General features: G+C 38.8%; 2 protein-coding genes across 2 annotated transcripts in view; one reads left to right on the top strand and one right to left on the bottom strand.

Moving 5' to 3' along the window:
• shprh (SNF2 histone linker PHD RING helicase) overlaps positions 1-360 on the bottom strand; it is a 20,596-nt gene extending 20,236 nt beyond the window's left edge. The window contains exon 1 of the mRNA XM_008287476.1: positions 282-360. The gene's annotated coding sequence lies outside the window, so the exon portion shown is untranslated. The remainder of the gene's footprint in view (positions 1-281) is intronic.
• Positions 361-4,376: 4,016 nt separating this feature from the next.
• Positions 4,377-20,527, top strand: part of grm1b (glutamate receptor, metabotropic 1b) — a 27,010-nt gene continuing 10,859 nt past the window's right edge. The window contains exons 1-4 of the mRNA XM_008287481.1: positions 4,377-5,091; positions 7,008-7,257; positions 15,093-15,328; positions 20,032-20,278. Of these exons, the coding sequence (XP_008285703.1) occupies positions 4,377-5,091; positions 7,008-7,257; positions 15,093-15,328; positions 20,032-20,278 (1,448 nt within the window). The remainder of the gene's footprint in view (positions 5,092-7,007; positions 7,258-15,092; positions 15,329-20,031; positions 20,279-20,527) is intronic.

A 20,527-nucleotide genomic window follows, 5' to 3' on the forward strand; every position in this document is an offset into this window, starting at 1 on the left:
AAGAATCAAATGTAATCATTTTAATGACATTTAAGGCCTTCATTTTCGCAAAATCTATATATTGACTACTAAAACCCTGCACAGTGTTCACCTACATATTGGCGGAAAAGTTGCTGCTTTTAAACTCTGTCCCTCGTTTCGGTGAAAGTTTTGGTGGCACAGACTCAGGTAGCAGAGCAGCACTGTCTGAACACTGTTACACAATGGGAGCACTTTCACACAGCGATGCGCATTTCACGGTCCCACTGTCAACACGCGGTTCAAACAAGGCGGATATTTACTGTGTGAGGCTCCTGCTGAACGCTCCGGCGGTTACCGCTGCTCCTCAGGAGGTTTCATGGAGCTGCAGCTCCTGAAGACGAGGATGAAATGCACCAAAACACAGTTTCATTTCCAGACATCAGTGTTGACGTCCGCCATTTTTAAATACAGGACGTGACGCAAGCAGAGGGACGGTTTACAAAATAAAATACAGGTTTTAGCTACTGGCAGTAACTTACTACTTTTATTAATTACTTATATGTAGTAAAATAATAATTATGCGATAACAATAATGTAATAACAACAACAATAATCATGTAATATAGTAACTATAATCATGATAATAGTAATAGCAATAATAATAATAACAATAATAATAATAATAAGAAGAAGAAGAAGAAGAAGAAGAAGAAGAAGAATGTAATAAGAATAATTTATCATTATTTTCTTTATTTATTTTATTTCCTTTTTGCACTGACAATTTTATTTATTTATTTTTACTTATTTCTATCGCTATACATTTATTTATTTATTTATTTATTGTGTGTTTGATTCTTTAATTTTATTCTTATTCTAATTCTTGTTCTAATTATTGTTGGAACTATCAAACATATTGTGAGGATTTGATCACAATATTTTATTGAGATTTAGACGGGCAAATTTGTATCGTATATAACATTGTAAGGTCTTGAACTCAACATTTAAATTAGTCTACTAAATGTGCGTAATTAATAATATTATAGGAGCTTGCCATAAATTTAATTTTGAAATTTGTGTTTAGTGTAATATTTAAAGGCTTGACACCAACATTTATATTGGTCAGGACATTTGCATAAGTAAAATTAATAATATTTCATTTAGATGTAGTCAGGTACATTTCTATCTCATATAATATTGTCAGGTCAATTTGCATCATAAAAATATTGTAGGGTTTCAACTATTATATTTAAGTTAGCCAAGTAATTTAGTCTTTGATATGGTAAGGGTCTTTATTGTACTATGTAAATTAGGTAAATTTGCATAATTAAAAATATTCTACGGTCTTATCTTTGTGATTTAATTCAGTTAAAATAAATGTGTATTTTATAATATTGTACGGTTGTAACCATAATATTCTAGGTAGTCCGGTAAATTTGTATTACATCATACTAATAGCAGCAGTATTTTCAACAATAATTATAACAGCAATAGCAACAATAATAACAAACAACAATAACAAAAGCAATAATAATAACAGTGCAAATTCACATAAATAATATTTTAAAGTCTTAACTCTAATATTTAATTTGCTATTTATTATATATAAAAGGTCAATTGAATTTCCCTTCTGGGATGAATAAAGTATTTTTCATTTCATTCATTCATTTCATTCAATACATTCATGACACCAATTTTACAGTTTAAACGTACGTATTTGAAATGTATGTATTTCTGGACACTATGTTTTATTTATTTATTTTATTTCTGTCTGTATTTGATCAACTTTATGTCAGTTATTTTCTAACAAATTATTACAGTGAGTTTTTGTTTTAACATATGCTCATAGCAGATAAATCACGTTGGTTGTATATGTCCTTTCTTCTTGTTCGCAATTTTTCCCCCCAGTCATTTCATTATTGCTTGATTTCTTTTTAACCACATGGATTAATGCAATGTAAAATTCAGCAGCAAGTTTGTGAGCTGCTTTGTCTCCACAGAGTTTCTGCTGTGACCTTACAGCACGATTGATTTGAATCCGAAAAAAGTTAGATTTTGGCTGCAGCTGTAGTTGCATGTTCCGTCCACGCGGTGGCAGCAGAGGCCGACCTCCGCTCACGGCTGCAGCAGTGAATTGCAAAGTGCATCACATCTGTCAGTGTCAGACACGACGCAGGAGGCATCATTCAGGTGAAGTTTGACGAGTCCATTCACAGTTTTCACTCTGAACACAAACGTCCTCTTTCTTCACACTGATTTGCTGCGATCAAGTCAAGTTCCCATTTCCCCTTTAATTATTCACATTTCCCCCCTCTCTCCCTCCCTCCCTCCCTCCCCACATGCATCTGAATATTTCCCTCCCAGAGTGTCATTAACTGGATGCATCATTCTGTCTTCTGACGTGTGTGAACTGTGGCTCCAGAATCAGGGACACTGCAGTGAGTGTGACCCGCTTTCAAAATGCAGTGAAGAGAAGAAGGGGGCATCTCATGATCAGTGCAGAGAGAGAGAGGGAGAGAGGGAGAGAGAGGTTCAGAATGACTGATCCGGGGAGAGAGAGAGTCAGTCCCACCGTGTTGTCTCGGCAGAAGAGTCCAGTCTGGCTGCTTCACTGATCCACTATGTCCCGAGCTGCCTGCTGCAGGTACGTAAAGTCACATCTGTCACACTCTTCAGACGCACACACAGACCCTCTCCTGCTTCATCATGAGACCGTTCGCCTCAAACTGCTCGAATATTCAGTCAATTAAGCTCCAGCCTGTAATTAGGATTGCATGTGCATGAAGTGACGACGGCTTGTCCTGTGAATGACACCGGTGTAGAGCTGCCACGGAGGATTAGGACTCAGCGGTGGGAAGATGATTCAGGTGGAGGATGTGTGTGTGTGTTTTTTTTTTAGTCTCGTATGTGATTTTCTTTGGAGGTTAAAAGTTGAAGAAGCAGCAGTCGCAGGTTGAAATAGAGAAGCAGCTGGAGAAAGGCAGCTGTCCGTGGTGCTGAATGCTGAAACTTGAAAGAGAAATAACTTCATGTCCTGCAGATCAGCACATTTCTGTATGTAATGCAATATATTTCGTTTTTTAGCTCTAACCTGTAGATATTTACGAAGCCTTCAGTCTGTATATTTTTTAATTTTTGCATGTTTTTGAACCAAAAAAATCTTCTTTTTCTTTTTAATGATTTCTGCCATTCTACCTGTGTCATACTGCTGCGTAATATGTGATAGAAAATGGGAGGAAAACTCTATCTTTTAGAGCGTTATGATGCAACCGAGTCACTAAAACAACAGCTGAGTGTTTCATCATTTTCATTGTTAGAACTGAAAATGACACATCCTGATCTCTGATTTTGTCCAAGCAAGAACATAAACTGAACAAAGATATAAATGCAGCATGCAAATGGTCCTTTTTTTCTCCTGTGTTGTAGAAAATGGTTAGATGTAGCCAATTTTGCAGAAAAAGTTTTTCTTAAAGCGGGTTTAACTGGTGATAAATTCTTAACCACTGAGTTAATCCATATTCTCTGTAACTGCTCCACATTGTTCCTCGCCCTGTACTGTTGTATGTTGTTTTTATCCTTTCATCATGCCTGTATTTTATTTGTTTTCTATTTTTCTGTACAGTGTCCTTGGGTGTCCAGAAAGGCGCTTCTAAATAAGATGTGTTATGATTATTATTATTAATCCACACCCTAATCAGACACTTAATGACTGGTGACTGTAAAAGGACAATTTTAAATGCGGCTTTATCTAAATGACAAGAGAAAAATGAGAATGAGATGGTGGGATGGACTCCAGTGTGTCAGTTTGGGCTGTTGAAAGAAATTTGTGGGCTAAGAAATAGCTTTAGACAAGTGTGGGTGTCTGACAACTTGACTCTGCCTTCTAAAAATGTCCGTCAGCTTCACCGAGTCCTAAAAATGTCCGTCAACTTCCTGAGCCCTGAAGATATCAGTCGACTTTGAGTCCTAAAAATGTCTGTCAGCTCCATCGAGTCCTTGGGGAAGAGCAAAACTCATTCTGCAAGCAGCATCGACAACCTTGATAATTCGATGCATCATTATGACTTGTGATTTCTGATCTGACGCCACTTTCCATCTGCTCATCATCGTTTCCAATATGGTGCAAACTTGGTGGTTTCATGACGTCCATTCTGTTCATGCCGTGTCCTGCAGTGACACACTTGGACAAAAGTTGATGAAATATACATGCTGCGTTTATGTTCTTATTCAGGACAAGTAAAAGCAGCACTTTTGAGGTGTTTATGCTCTGATTAGAATTAATGCTCCATGTCTCACGTGCAGGCTGACACCACTGAAGAAGCAGCAGCTGAGTTAATCACCCGTTTCACCCTCAGAGGATTGATGGACCTCCATGATGGCCAACTGGACATGATTCTACACTCAGCACTTGTGGCACAATGTCGAATATGATTCTCCTGACTGCGACAAGCATTTTGTATTTGCCCATTTTGCTGTTCGAGGCGTTCGTGTTGTCCAAAGGGAAGTATGAGAGGTCAGTGGTGCCGACCTCGGCCACCCGCCTGGTGGCCAGGATGGACGGGGATATTATAATCGGCGCCCTCTTCTCCGTCCACCACCAACCATCTGCCGAGAAGGTGGCGGACAGGAAATGTGGGGAAGTCCGCGAGCAGTACGGCATCCAGAGAGTGGAGGCCATGTTCCACGCCTTGGATCGGATTAACTCGGACCCCAACCTGCTGCCCAACATCACCCTGGGCTGCGAGATCAGGGACTCCTGCTGGCACTCGTCGGTGGCTCTGGAGCAGAGCATCGAGTTCATCCGGGACTCTCTCATCTCCATCCGGGACGACAGGGAGGGCTCCAGGTGGTGCATCGAGGGCGTCCCCTCCAGCCAGCCACCGCCCACCAAGAAGCCCATCGCGGGGGTCATCGGGCCCGGCTCCAGCTCGGTGGCGATTCAGGTCCAAAACCTTCTGCAGCTGTTCAACATCCCGCAGATCGCCTACTCCGCAACCAGCATCGACCTCGGCGACAAGACGCTGTTCAAGTACTTCCTCAGGGTCGTGCCCTCGGACACTCTCCAGGCCAGAGCCCTGCTGGACATCGTCAAACGCTACAACTGGACCTACGTGTCTGCAGTTCACACAGACGGTAAGACGGCTTTTTAATTCAAAATAACACACCAGTGGGGGCTCTTGAAGAATGACTAAGCAGCATCCTGACTTGCACATTTATCATAATGCAGCTCAATGGCTTTTACGAGGCCCTTCATGCCTCCTTAAATCTGATGATCCACAGACTATCTGGTATCAAGTTTTTAGCCTCCTACACAAGCCGAGGTAACCCAGATGACATCATTGGGGTTAATTTTTTGCGCACTTTTGCTTCCTATATGCTTATTATTAGTTCTACTTTTACAGTTTGCTCTTTTGTACTTTTATTATGCTTTATTTTATTGTATATACCAGAAATTTTGCACCTTTTTAAAAAAAAAAAAAAAATAACAGCAGCTTATCTCTATTACTTCATCCAGCATGATTTGCATGTTCATTCTTTTGCATGTTGTTTTGCGTACCTTTCTTGAATGTGTGAGTACCTCGAATTTCTCCAAGAGGATGAATAAAGCATCCATCTATCCAACTCTAATTTAAATGTCTACAACTGTTGCAATGCCCCTTTAATGGATCAACAGATTTGTCTTCGCAGAGCTTGTTTCTTTCTACAGGAAGGCAAACTGGAAATGAAATTCAGGAAGGAGAGAGATCCACCTTTGAGGCAGACAGGAGCTTTTTAACCACTACAGGCACAGCAGCGATTTAATCGCTGTTGTTTTGTGTCGCAGTTGTTATTTTATATGACAGATGCGGACCGCTGCTCAAACAGCAGGCGGCCGCAGACGGAAGTGGAGGCTCTTTTGTGAGGCTCATTCATGTGGTATTAGTTGAAGTAGTGGGCAGTTTCAGGAAGAGGAGAGATTAAATGGAGTTCTCTATTGTGAGGTCTCTTTTATTTTTTCTAGAAAATTTACTGTAAGGCTTCTTTTTATTCTTCAAATACCATAAGGACCAGCTGCATATAGCTGAGACAGAGATTACTTTCCTGCAGATATTTTTTTCTTTTCTTTTCTTCTCAGTATTTGCTGGCAGGAGTCTTTATGAGCTGCTCCTATTATTGTTGCAACGAAAGCTGAAAGAATTGATTTGTTTAGATTGTTTGGACAGAATCTTTAAGTAGCAGTTGCCATTTCAATCTGGTGCATTTTGGGAACATTTACGTGGACATTTCTGTGTACAAAAAGGTAATTAATTAATTGAGAAAATAATGGCAATACATGCAAATCAACAATTTTGCAGCTGAAATTTGAGCTGCATCAAAATAATATAGTTTTATCTTGTATTTTTTTTCATTTTCAGTCCACGTTTTGCAGCATCACTGTGTACAAATATATATGAGACATGTTCAGTTTGCAAAAATAAGGCTTTTGCATGGCTTTTCCATATGATATAACTGGAGACTATATCCTACGAGCATGTGAGAGCATAGAGAGATCACAATAATTAAAATTCCTCCCACAGCGTTGAGTCAGAGGTGATACCTGAAACACCCATGAAGCATCTGTTGCTAATCTCTTCATTTTATTGATGCAGTATGAAGATAAGTTTAAGATACGCTGATAAAAATCCAATCAAAAAAGCTGGCAGGCCTTCTTTGTTTACAGTGAGAGATATCTGTTTGTGGTGTTTGCAATAAAAAAAAAACAAAAAAAACTCAGGTATCTCAGGAGCAGCTGGATTCCAACCAAGCCAGTTTGTCGGGTTTATGAGTGGAGCTGTAGGCTGTGAAACATCTGGACAGGTGACCTAAAAGTGACAAAACTTGCTGCTGCTGCTGAGGTCACCGTCACCCCGTTTGCTCCAGTTGCGCTGCTCTTGTCTGGGGACACAATGAACCACTTTAATGCTAAAAGAAGAAAAGAGACGTTTAAGCAAAAAAATGGATTTGTCTGAGTCAACGTATGAATGAGAACCTATTAAACTTCACCTGACAGCTGCTCTCGTCTGTCTCAGGTAACTATGGCGAGAGCGGGATGGAGGTGTTCAAAGAGCTCGCCTCGCAGGACGGCCTCTGCATCGCCCATTCTGACAAGATCTACAGCAACGCCGGCGAGAAGCACTTCGACAGGCTGCTGAGGAAGCTGCGGGAGCGTCTGCCCAAAGCCCGAGTCGTTGTCTGCTTCTGTGAAGGCATGACGGTCCGAGGGCTGCTCATGGCCATGAGGCGGCTCGGAGTAGCCGGAGAGTTCCTCCTAATTGGCAGGTTTGTTGGAGAATGTTTTCCCACGAGGCTTTCGGCTCCATCAGCCCTGCTGGGTTCTTGTGGGGTGAAAAGTTTTCAAACAAGCATGATTAAAAGTGTTTCTTTCTGTCTTTCTCATGGCTGCTGGTTTCCAGTAGGTCCACAGATGATTTAATGGCTGTGAAAGTCAGTTAACGTGCTAAAAACGGGCAAACGGAAAGACCAAACAAAAGGGAAAACACGCCAGCTTGTGCCGCATGTGCCTTTGTTTCAATAATGCAGATGATTGTCGTTGACCGTCATAATCTCATTATCAACATGCAGATGGATTTAGCCCAGTTGTTATGCAGCTGCAGATGTTTCTATCGATGCATTGCCACATGCATTGTCTATTATCATGTAGACGTTTGCAGATTTGCTTGAGCTCATCCAAGCTGGCTTTGGGCGACCAGTCAACCGCAGGGCAACCACAAAAAAACAGACAACCAAATCAATTTAGAATCACAAATTCACCTGCAATGCATGTCGCTGGATTGTGTGAAAAAACGCACATGCAAACTCCATGTAAAGAAAACCCTACTAGTTCAAACCCGGGAGCTTCTTGCTGTGGACACGGATAAAAACAAACTTTAAACAGCTTGTTGACCTGCTGCTGTGGAGTTTTCATTTTTTTCATATTTGTATATTTAATTCTGTTCAATAAGTCATCTCAAGGCACATCACATGGTAAAGCGAGTCTTATATTAAAGAGAGGCAATCCAACAAATCCAGTGATTTCCATTTAAGCAGAGGAAACCTTCAGCAGAACCAGGCTGGGGCAAAGTGGCTGTCTGCCTCGTCCTGTTAGGGTGAGGTTAAAGGGGAAAACAGACAACAACGCATAAGAGAACGATATGCACTGGCCAGGTTTTATGCACATCGGAAATATGCAGCTCAGTAGCCAGAGTTTAATAACTGCAAAACCTCGAAATTGTTCAATTTTTCTCATAACTTCAGCCATTTGTGCCACATTTATTAATGGCATTGTGGAAGTAATGACTATGAAGGCAGCAGACCAAATAATCTCACCGCAAGCTCCATTTAGTGGCTCTTTGCAACCTTTCAATCACATTCGTCTGCAGATGGATTCACACCTTTGCGAGCACTTTGAGGACCGCTCCTCCATAACGGCGTCACGGCTTTGATTGAAAGTTCATTTCTGATCTTGAAAACCACAGTTAGCTGCTCTTTCAGTTGCATTCATTACAGACAAAACACCATCATATATTTCAGACCCAGACGTGGATACTGAATTCCTCATTATAATATTCAGCCACACTCAGAAAGGATTGTATGCAGAAAAAAAAAAAAAAAGTTCATATGGAACCGAAATATTCTTCTTTTCCTAACGGGAGCCGAGTTGCTCCTCTGAAAGCAGAAGATGCTTTGAGTCAGGCTCAGTGATGAATAATGCATCCACGCAGCGAGCTCTCCCGCTCCCTGTCAGATCACAGGCAGGATGGGCTAATATGGGACAGCACCTCCAGCATAAGCTGGGGAATGTGGAGTAGTGAACATCAAAGCTCATATCAGCACATACAGCAGACACATTCCCTCTTTGTGGAGTCTCGGCTCACCTCGAGTCCTGTTAGGAGCAGTTTCAGCACCTAAAAGAAAAGAACCAGGCCGGCCATGGTTAATTCACTGCTTCGTTAATGTGTGGCTCTTTTATGCACAAAGGCTGATGAGAAGGAGCAGAGCCAACCTTCATGGAACCCAAATGATGAAATATAAAAAAGAAAAATGGGGCGTTGTTGAAGCCTAAACTCGCTCTCACCCTTTCCACTCGAATTTGCACTGCTGCTCAAGTCTCCACGGAAGATAAGGAGGGTGGAGAGCGGCGTGCGAGTGTGTTTTCTGGGTCAAGGAGACGACTGAAAAAGGAAAATGTTTTTTAGAGCAATGCAGTAAAGTGAACACATGCGGGCCTGTGCAGCGGGCCAATCGGAACGCCTGAGGTGCTGGTCATCGGCCATCCGTCTTCTTCTTCTGCTGCTGCGTGGAGGATGAAAGCGGCGGCTGTTCTCACACCACAGATCCCACACAGCTCCGACAACAAACAACTCATTTGATCAACTCTCAAGTGAGGCTCCCATTGCTTTGGAGGTGATGAAAGAAGGTTTACGAGCCTCCATCACTTGCAATTGACTCCCAGTCTTGGTTTTTTTTTTGTTTTTTTTTAAATTCAGCTTCATTCTTTCAGTAATGCTCCCCTGGCCTAAATTAAACCCGGCGTTATAAATCTGTACAGTACATACATGAGTTGACGTCAGAGCTGTAGGTTTTTGGCACCGGCACCGTTGGACTGGGTGGGGTGTGATGCTGAGAAGCAGATGGTCAGGTACTGTCGATACTGTCACGCCGGACAGCCATTGTCGGTTCATTCTTGAAGTGGCAGCCAAAGCAAACGTGCTGCTGGCTTCGGCTTCTAACGCTCGAAATGTGGGTTTTTGAAGTCCGGTATTTTTGTCCTGTGGCTGAGCTACCGTTTGTGCCATATTCAGCATCTTTAAAACAGCATTTTTCTGTTTTGTGTGTAAAAGAACATGGACTGTTTTGCCCCAGATTTGTTTGTCTGTTCACAGGATAAAGCTGTTTTAGGAGGGTAGTGACAGACAGGAGTGTAGGTTGGAATGTTGGGGATGATCTCTGAGCATCAAATGCTTCATTCTGTGCATCCAGATGAGTTTTTTTTTTTTTGCACCATTTTTTAGCTTTTTCTGCATCCGTTTATGGTGGAAATGTCTTAATTTATGGAAAGGAAAAGACAAAATTCTAAATATAATGGAATATATATGGATCTAATTATAATTCAGTGGTGGTATGAGTTCATAACTTGTATTTATATTTGTAAAAAAAAAGGCCCAGTGCTGAAGAAATAACCTGTGAACACCAGTTGATACCATTTTGAGATGTTACAACTCAGCTTGTGAGAGGATGACAGTGACATTAAATCAGATATTTCTTGTAAGACTTTACGAACAGAAGAGTTTTGGAGCATGACAGTACAATATGAGTGAGGAAACAACGAGGAAAGAGAGCTTGTGGATGCAGCTAAATTAAAAAAAAATAAAGTCAAAGCGAACCTAAGTGCTAATATCTCTACATATGCAGTACACACAGATAAACTGAAATACAATACAAACCATAAATACAGTGAAAATGGTACCAGCATGCCCAACTCTCATGAATTTCAGCACCTTTCCGGCATAAAAAAATGAAAATAAAACTTGAATGGACCTCACCCAAAACCCAACACACAGCCAAACAGCACCCCTGATGCAACCAGCGCCACTAAATGAATAAATTAACATTGAAATAAGCCCTAAAAGAATGCTGAGTGTGTGTGTATCGATCAGTTTTAGCATCTAAATGTCCCAGACTCTCCTGTTATTTAAACCAAGTCCCTCATTCCTCATGCACAAAGTTTTCACCCAACACATTTTACTTTTTGGCTGGATAATTTGTAAGATGAGTTTGAATCATTTATATTTCATACGGCCAATATCTAAGGTACAAATGAACACTCAAAGTTTGAGTTTCTTATCATTTGTGTTCATTCTCAGCGGTGGAAGTGAAATGTTAGAACTTGGTTAACAGATGGCAGACAGATGGTTCGTTGAAACATTTGCCAGAAAAGTCTGTTTGAACGCAGTTAGTTCAATATAATTCTGTGTATTTACTGGATGTGACGGACTGATGTGTACATAAGTGGAAACTTCAACACAGAGATGCAAAGCTATGGATGTTACCCATCTATCGCTTTCTATCCATGACACTGTTAAAAAAAAAAAGGAATGTTTTTAACAGTTTTAACTCATTTAGTTCAAATGTTTTGAATCATTTCATGTTATTTTTACAGATTTTTTTGTTAAATTACAGATAATATCTAACAAAATCACAGAAAAAGACTAAAAGACTAAAACTAAATAATGTCCACCTCAAAAATATGCATCGTTATAAATGATAATTTGCTCTTTTCCATGTGTTGCATTGAAATGACTGTTTTACTGCTTTCAAATCAGCTGAAAATCAACTATGTTCCAGGCATACATTTAATAGTTTTTACAGTTTTTAATGCTACTTTATTCCACCATGTTTTCTACATATTTTTCTGGCGTTCTTGCTGTCAGGTTTGTTTTTTTTTACAGTGTAGATAATGGATTGTTGGATAAGTTTATTATGTGTAATTTATTAATCTGTCATCAGTGACTATTGAGCTACTGATGTGTTGACGTCTCACTCTTCTTGAAGGTCATCATAAGCTGATGGACATTTCAGGGGATAGAATCATAAAAAACCTGTGATGCACAATTGGCTAAATTCCATCTGTTTCCACCCAAAGCTACAGAAATGAGGTTTTTCTCCAAGCCAAAAGAGAAAAGACGCCATTTGCATGCTGCATTTGTATTATTTGTTCAGTGCGTCACTCACCACAGTCATTCAGCAGAAAACTGTACCAGTAGATATTTCTCTCATCCTGTGCACTGCTTCAAGCTAACGTGGTGACAATGCCAGTGAGGTTTGTGCTGCATACTTGTTCAAATAAACATTTCATACAGTTTGTTCAACTATATTTATCCATAACCTGATTAATCAAACATTGCATTCCTAAAAAACTAAACGTTTTTGTGGCTCTTGACTGTATTTTCTGATTTATAAACCTCTAAAAAGACTCTAATATGTCACAAAATGAAGCAAGAATTTCAAACCTGACTTCATCCAATGTTCAGATTTCTGGAAATATACACAAATACCAACTTTTTTTTTTTGATAGATTTGCCCTCATTTGCATAGTTGGACACTTTAAAAAAGTAACAAGTAATTTAGCAAAATAAAATTGTCTTCATGTGAGTAATCATCTGGGGAAGTTTCATATCTCTTAGTTAGAAAAAAATATCCTGTTAAGCTGCACTTACATGCTACAGGAATATTGGAATTCTGCACATAAAGATTGAAGTTGATGCAGTCTAAGGAGCTGTTTTTATGCCAAATCATTATTAGAATTGGTTATTTTAGGCCTCTAATATCCCTTGTGTTCCTCTCTTATTTCATGCAAAAACAATATTGCATGTATAAATTAATGGATTTAATTCCACACGACACACAGTTTCATCAAAAACACTCAACAGGAGGTTGGGGTTTTTTTGTCTCGTGATCTTTCGCTGCAGGACTGAATCACAAATAGTCGAGCCTGTAAACTATAAATACGAATTATGACCGGCGTAGACACAAGAATCGCACTTCAGAGTCTGTGTGTCGGGCGAGAGCAGCTTGCACTGCTACAGTACTAATCTGTGAATTCTCGCCGGAGTTGTGATTGTGTCTGTGGACTTTTTTTTTTTTTTCCCTTTTTCTTCTTTCGGCAAGTACAGTGAGCTCTGCCCGCCCCTCAGCAGGGAGGCTGAAAGGGAAACAAAGTCAAGGAAACAAAAGGCTTCAGTCTGGTGTGCGTGGCTGTATGCAGATTCAAACATGACACTGCTGGAGCTCAGCGTGATAAAACAGCAGGTTGATTTTCCTCTGTCAGATGCTGATTGATGTTTTCTGCTTACAAAATGTGGAAAACGTGTTTGACTTCAGACGCCTGTTAGAGTCGGGGTTTAGGGTTTACAGGTTAGTATGTATTGACGCTGCATTCAAGTCAGATGTCTTTTCTCAAAAATCGATACCCTGCAATAGTTTAAAAAAAGCCTGTTTAGGTATAATTACTGCCGCTCTGAAGGTATTTCCAGCATCCTCGGAGACTTTTGGAACCATCTGGATGAAAAAATTACTCTGTTGGTTGCAAATAAAGATAATTAATACAACTTGCAACGGTGTGCTTTGTGTCCAGGCAGCCAGAGATGATGGTTGTTCTATACACTGCAAGTAATGCCAATATATACAGTAATAACTAATATTTAGGTTTTTACACATAGATATTTATTTTTATTCATCCCCTTGGGAAAATTCAAGATATATATAGTTTCTGGCCATTTTTGTATAAATCATGAGTCATATTTTTTATTTTTGAGCAGCAAAATCTATGTTTTTTCATCTAAATGGCCAAAAAAATTATAATAGGATTCTGGAAAACCTTCAGTTCATAGATCTTTTCAGAAAAATGTTTTATTTTAGTGCAGTCTTGTATTTGTTGTGCAATTTTCTGTAATTTTTTATATACAGTCTTCTCGGTTTGTCATTTAAATTGAGGTTGTGTGTTCAGGTTTAAATGCTACACGTGCATATTTTATGTCAGCTGGATGCCAGATGTTGCATGAACAAGGAACATGGAACTTTTCTAACATGTTTATCTGCACCGCTGCACCTTTATGCTCCAGAAATGAATACATTTGAATTAGAAATGCACAATTAAGTGCAAAAACAGCCACTTGGGCTTTAATGTGATGTTTAGAACTATATAATGGTCTTGATCTGTCATTCAAGTTAAGATTGTCTATTCAGGTGTAAATTGTATATTTGTGCGTTTTGTGTCAGCTGGATGACAGATGTGTTTTTTGCACCGTTGCACTTTTATGTTCCAGATATGAACACATTTGAATGAGAAAAGTGCAGTTAAGCCACAAAAACAGTTGCTTTGGCTTTAATGTGATGTTTATACATGTGCAGCACAAGTAGTGTATAACTGCCTTGACTTGCTATTTAAGTTGAGGTTGTGTGTTCAGGTTTAAATTGTGTAATTGTGTGTTTTACATCAGCAGGATGTTGGCTTAACAGGAAAAATCTAACTTTGGTAAAGTGTTTATTTGCACATCTACACCTTCATACTCAAGAAATATATGAAATGTGAAATATAAAAGTGCAATTTAAGTACAATAACAGACTGCTTAGACTTTAAAATAATGTTCTTACATGTGCAGGACATGTAGTATATAGTTGTCTTGGTTTGTCATTTAAGTTGAGGTTGTGTGTTCAGGTTTAAATTGTGTAATTGTGTGTTGTGTGTTATCTGGATGCCAGATGTTGGATTTTGTAAAATGTTTTTTTGCACCCTTACGTTCCAGAAATGAATATGTTTGAATTAGAAAAGTGTGGTTTATATGATGCAATATGATGTTTATACACGTGCAGCACAAGTTGTCTTGGTTTGTCATTTAAGTTGAGGTTTTATGTTCAGGTTTAAATTGTTTAATTGTGTGTTTTACATCATCTGGAGGCCAGATGTTGGCTCAATAGGAAAAATGTAACTTTGGTAAAATGTTTATTTGCACATCTGCACCTAAACAAAAAAATGTGGAATATGAAAGTGTAATTTAAGTACAAAAACAGTTGCTTAGGCTTTAAAATAATGTTCATACATGTGTAGGACAGGTAGTGTATAGTTGTCTTGGTTTGTTATGTAAGTTGAAGTTGTGAGTTCAGGTTTAAATTGTGTAATTGTGTGTTTTATGTCAGTTGGATGTCAGATGCAGAATTTTGTAAAAAAAAAAAATTTTTTGCACCGTTGCACCTTTATATTCCAGAAATGAAGACATTTGAATTAGATAAGTGCAGTTTAGGAACAAAAACAGTTGCTTTGGCTTTAATATGATGTTTATACATGTGCAGCACAAGTTGTCTTGGTTTGTTGAGGTTGTGAGTTCAGGTTTTAATTGTGTATTTGTGTGTTTTACATCAGCTGGAGGCCAGATGTTGGATTTTGTGAAATGTTTTTCACCTTTATATTCTAAAATTGAATACATTTGAATTGTAAAAGAGCAATTCAGGAGCAAAAACAGTTGCTAAGGCTTTGATAAAATGTTGACACACATGCAGCACAAACTGGGGTTGTGCTTCTTGCAGTTCTTCTGATTGCAGTGTGCTCCTCTGTGCAGCGACGGCTGGGCCGACCGGGTGGAGGTGGTGGAGGGATACGAGCAGGAGGCTGTGGGCGGCCTCACCGTCAAGCTGCAGTCCGAAGAGGTCTCCTCCTTCGACGACTACTTCCTGAAGCTGCGGCTCAGCACCAACACTCGCAACCCCTGGTTCCCCGAGTTCTGGCAGTACCGGTTCCAGTGCCGCCTTCCCGGCCACCCCCAGGAGAACCTGAATTATGCACGAAACTGCTCAGGTATAAACAGCTCGTCAAGCAATTATGATGTTGTTCTTTTTTTTTTTTCCCTGGTTTTCTTATTTTTACGCCGGCGTGCACATCCGCTTGTCTTTCTGAACGGTTCTGATGTGTTCAATGCCCAGAGGACGGTGCCAAAAGGCCCCTCGTAAACTGGAACACACGCTTTTAATTATGAATTAGACTGCCAGAGGGTAGAATTCTCTCCAAGTCAATCCAGTAACACATATTTTTTTCATATTGTTCATTTCCGTGACACTTGGCTTTACAGAGGATGATGAACTAGGTAAATTAAATCCTTTTTTTTTATTTGCAAAGGAGCAAAATTAATGCATTAGCTTAAGTTCCTGAAACAATGCTCAACAAGCATGTTTCCTTAAAAAAAAAAGCTCATACATATTTCTTTTCAAAATAAAAGCCTGTATATTTACGTTTTCAATCCTACTTTGTGAGTTTTCTCAAGTAAAATTCTTTTTCAACCAATCATTTAAAAACATATTGATAAACGTAAATATAAAAACGATGCATGCAGCAAAAGATAAACCCATTTTTATTTACTTTTTCCGCTATTGAGATACTAATTTAGTTTTTGCCATCGCACCTTTTTTTTCTACCGTATTTCCTTTGCAGAGTTTGCACCGAATCTCTTCTTTGTAGCTTTTATTCATCTCTAAGAAGCATCATATTGAAATATCAGTTATTAGAGTGTTTCTTTTTGCCTCATAAGTGGAGATAGAGTTACTCTTTGCTGTCCTTTTTACTGTTTTTATTCATTTATTTTGGTGTAGAACTCCAAGACGGTGAGTGAATCCCTCTGAATGGAACCATAACGCTCCTCACTTTGGAAATATACATAGAGGTTGACTGATATTAAGGTTTTCATGACATGTTGGGACGATTTCAATCTGTTTTTCCTGTTGCATTCTCCAATTAATCTCAGTTGACCTCTAATATATGAAGCTATTGGGATGTTTTTGTGTTTGTTTTCTTTGCAACACTGCAGTCAGAGCCCCATAATTGTGCTCTTTCACCCTTTCTAGCCTGGTTTGAAACAGCCCAATAACATTAGAGTGAGATGGTAGCTGGCTGATCCGGCTTAAGTTGCATGCAGGCACAAGAAAATGACACATGTTCGGGTCCATTTTTAAAAAATGTCTTCATTGGAGAAGGTTGAGTTGTCTTGCGGCCGACTAATCCCGACGTGCAGCAGTAGGTCCTTCTGCTTGCATGCTGACATCATGGCATCATTGCATCATGACTGAAGCTCTCGCAGCTCAGCGAGCAGAAAGGAGTCTGTTAAACTAGGTCATCACCAGCAGCTCCCATCGGACGCTCACCCAGCTGCTACCTAACTGAATTTACTGTTTATGTGTTTGTTTGCACAGGCAGCCAGTTTCCCAGCAGATTTTTATTTTTTTCAAGCGATCATTACTTGGTTTGACACAAGTGGCGGCAGCAGCTCGGATGTTATAAAGCTACCGTGCAGTGAAACGCTGCAGGGAACAGCGGGAGAAGAATCGTATTTAAAGACAGTGTAGAATAAAGGACTGACAGTGTCGCTGACAAATTATGCAGCTAGGAAGCATTTAGAAAGCAAACCTCTGCCAAGACTGCATCATATAAAACACTGTAGCAGGAAACCACTGCAACAGAGATGCACTGACAGCATGTGTTCTGTTATATTACTTGAAAATGAAGCACAGCATGCAAAACTATTGAAGGAAAATATCAAAACTGAGCTACATCAGTACAAAAAAGAATCTATAAATCATGAGAAAATAATAAAATGTTGTAAAACTGTGTTGTATTTTTAAAAACATTGCCTTTCTGCCTGAAATCTATTACATTCGGTAAACAAACCTAATAACTGACAACTGATTATTTCTTATTATAGCAAAAACACAATTATTACTGCACTGATGGTTGGAATAAGATTTTATTGCTTGAAATTGAAGCACAAAATTGCAGATTATTTTAGAAAAATACCATCGATTACAAACATTGGTGAAAAATAAATCAATAAATAATGACAAAAAATAATAGAAATGTTCTAAAATTGTGTTGGATTTAAAAAAAAATAAAAATAAAATAACCCTACCTAACCCGACCTTACCTAAAAACTATTACATTCTGTAAACAAACTCAATAATTAACTATTGAATATTTAAAAAAAAGAAACAAATCACTTTTATTACTTGAAAATGAGACACAAAATGCCAAATTATTTGAGGAAAATGCCAAAAATGTGGATTTTGCTCAACTCACAAGAGGAAATAAATAAATCATCAGAAAATAATAAGAATTTTCTAAACTTTTTACACAATATTAAAGATTTTTACTTGATATGTTTTGCAAACAAATAAAAATACTGACAATCTGACAATTAATTATTTCATATTGTAAATTACTATCTTCTAATAAGTTATAGAAGTATTGATTCAAACAAAAGAATAATTAGATTCAGTGTGAGTTTCTGAATAACACAGACAGCTGTCTTACTCATTTTTAACAAAAATTTTAACATAGCAGCTATAGAGAATATTTTAACAGACAGTATGTCAATATTATTTCTTAACATTGAACTAGATGAACTGCGTTAAACAAAAAAAAAAAACATTAAACCCCAGTCAGAATGGACAACCGATGCTAAATATATTCTTCTCTGGGGAAAAATTCAGTCATATTTTAACATCGTCATATTAAATTCAGTTGCTCCATCATACTGCACTTCCTTTGCATCAAATATTAAACGGGGGTTTTGGAAGAGATTAAGGTAACAGAGTGAAGCAAAGACTGCAGTGCATCACGTCATTTTCACTTCTTCAGATACACTCCAATAAATTACTAGGATTAAGAGCTAATGTAAAAGGAGGAAAAAAGAAAACTGGGATGTTTTTGGAATGAAAACTGATGAATATAGGAGTGTGCAACATTCTGAGTGCAGTTATTTATTTTAAAATGTGCTTTTCACTCATATAAAACACAGATATACATATAGTACATACCTGTTTCACCGTTTTATCCCAGTAGACTGAATGCATGACGTAGATTTATATAATTTCCACTTAAACACAAAGCAGCTAAAGCCCTGCTTCCTCTGCTTCTAGCTTGCATTACACTGAACTGATAGGGTGTGTTAGAACATCACACATGAATCACTTTCATCCTGTTTGTCTGAGGAAAAAAAAAACCTATAAGAAGATCTCAAACGCATGAAAGTAGCTGGTTTATTCTTCTGCTTGAGGAGACAGACTTTCAGTGGCTTTTTAAGAGTTTTAGACTAATTGAATCCTGAGTCACGAATGCGTAAACGGTGAAGTCTTTCCACGCCGACAAGGTTTCTCTGAAGCCATTTTCTGAGGTTTCCACTTCCTTTAAAGGCCCACAGAGGCAAAGATGCATGTAGCTTGCTGCCTGAATTGAGAGAATAAATGAGAAGAATGCATCTGCGAGCACCCTATCACTCCTTTGTAATAAGTTACATCCCGCTGCAGACACCTGAAATGTAAGAAACGACTTGAGACACATGACATGCTACTGCTTGCAGCGATGAAGCCCCTTCCTGTCAGGGTCATCCCGCCTCAATTCCTCGAATCCCCCACACCTGGCTATCTTTAATTTGACTGATTTTTTTTTCTTTAAATGGTAAATTTTGATTTAGTTAAACATGTGTACAATCTGGGCTCATAGGTGACATTTGGTGGTCTTTGAGATAAAAATTCTTAAAGAAGGTGGTTTATGTTGATTTTTTGTTTTCTTCTGTGCAGCAACGTTTGAAGTGCCATAACTTGAAAAATAAAGTAGCTATAGTCCTGACATTTTGTAGTCTCATTGATATGTACATATGGCCTCCAATGGTGCAACCCTGGTTTGATAGAATAATACAAACCAGTTATATGATGGTGCAAATTTGGTTTTAAAAAAAAATCGTTATTATACCAACCATTAAATCTTTATTTCTCACCCTAAGGTGCTGATTTGTTTTCCTGTGATTGACACTGATAGGAGCTTTAAAAATGTAGAGTATGGTGCCAGTCAGAGGCATACTTTATGCTAAAAAATTACATTTTATGAATAATATTAGGGCAATCATTGAGTAAGTATGATGGATGAAACCACTCTCAACTGGAAGAGTTGTGTAATATCAACAAACCACGGTTTTCCAACTCATAGTTCTTTAAATTATTTAATGAAAGTGATACCAGAAGCAGTCAAGGTTTTATGGTTGGTGGAATATCGGAGTAGACAGAAACAAATTAGCATCTCAGGGTGAAACATAAAGGTTTTATGGTTGGTGGAAGAGTGATTTTTTTGGACCAAATGTGCACCATCATATAACTGGTTTATATTATTCTATTAAAGCAGAGTTGCACCATTAAATACGAGATGCAAATATCAACGAACCTGGATAATTTCAGGACTCTAGCTAAATTGTATCTCATGTTATGGCAGTTCAAACATTGCTCCACAGATTGGCGCCAAAGAAAGATGCAAAAATCAACCGTCTTTACAACCTGTGACCAAAGATTTCACACACGTTTTACTTAATAACATGCAAATTCACAGAAAAAAATCAGACAAATAAGAGATGAACAGACGTGAACTTTTTTTAAAAAAATTGATAAATTGAGGTGCAATGACCCGTAAGGCTTTTATTTTTCATCCTGGAGAGGAGTCCTCACCGGTGTCTCCTGTGTGGGCAGGTTATGAGAGTCTGGAGGACAACTATGTTCAAGACAGCAAGATGGGCTTCGTCATCAACGCCATCTACGCCATGGCTCACGGCCTGCACGACATGCACACTCACCTCTGTCCGGGCCACGTGGGGCTCTGCGACGCCATGAAGCCCGTCGATGGAAGCCACCTGCTGGACTTCCTCCTCAAGACGACCTTCACGGGAGTGTCTGGGGAGGATATCTGGTTCGACGAGAACGGAGACTCGCCTGGAAGGTAAACACACTGATAACAAACAGACTACAGCTTCTCATGCATCAATGCCTCTGAATGAATGTTCCCGATACCTAAAATATAACTTTTCTTTTTCCTTTATTGTCTGTTTTAGGTGGTTTAATGCTAAATTTATTTTTAACTGTTGAACAGACTTAGTAGATCTCAATTCTAGATCATAAATATAAAAGATAAATCCCAGCAAACAGGAACCTTCAGGGAATGTGGGACGTGTCCTGAAGGGTCCTGTTT

Source organism: Stegastes partitus, unplaced genomic scaffold (assembly GCF_000690725.1).
Source record: "Stegastes partitus isolate 25-593 unplaced genomic scaffold, Stegastes_partitus-1.0.2 Scaffold502, whole genome shotgun sequence".
NCBI classification, from domain to species: Eukaryota; Metazoa; Chordata; class Actinopteri; family Pomacentridae; genus Stegastes; species Stegastes partitus.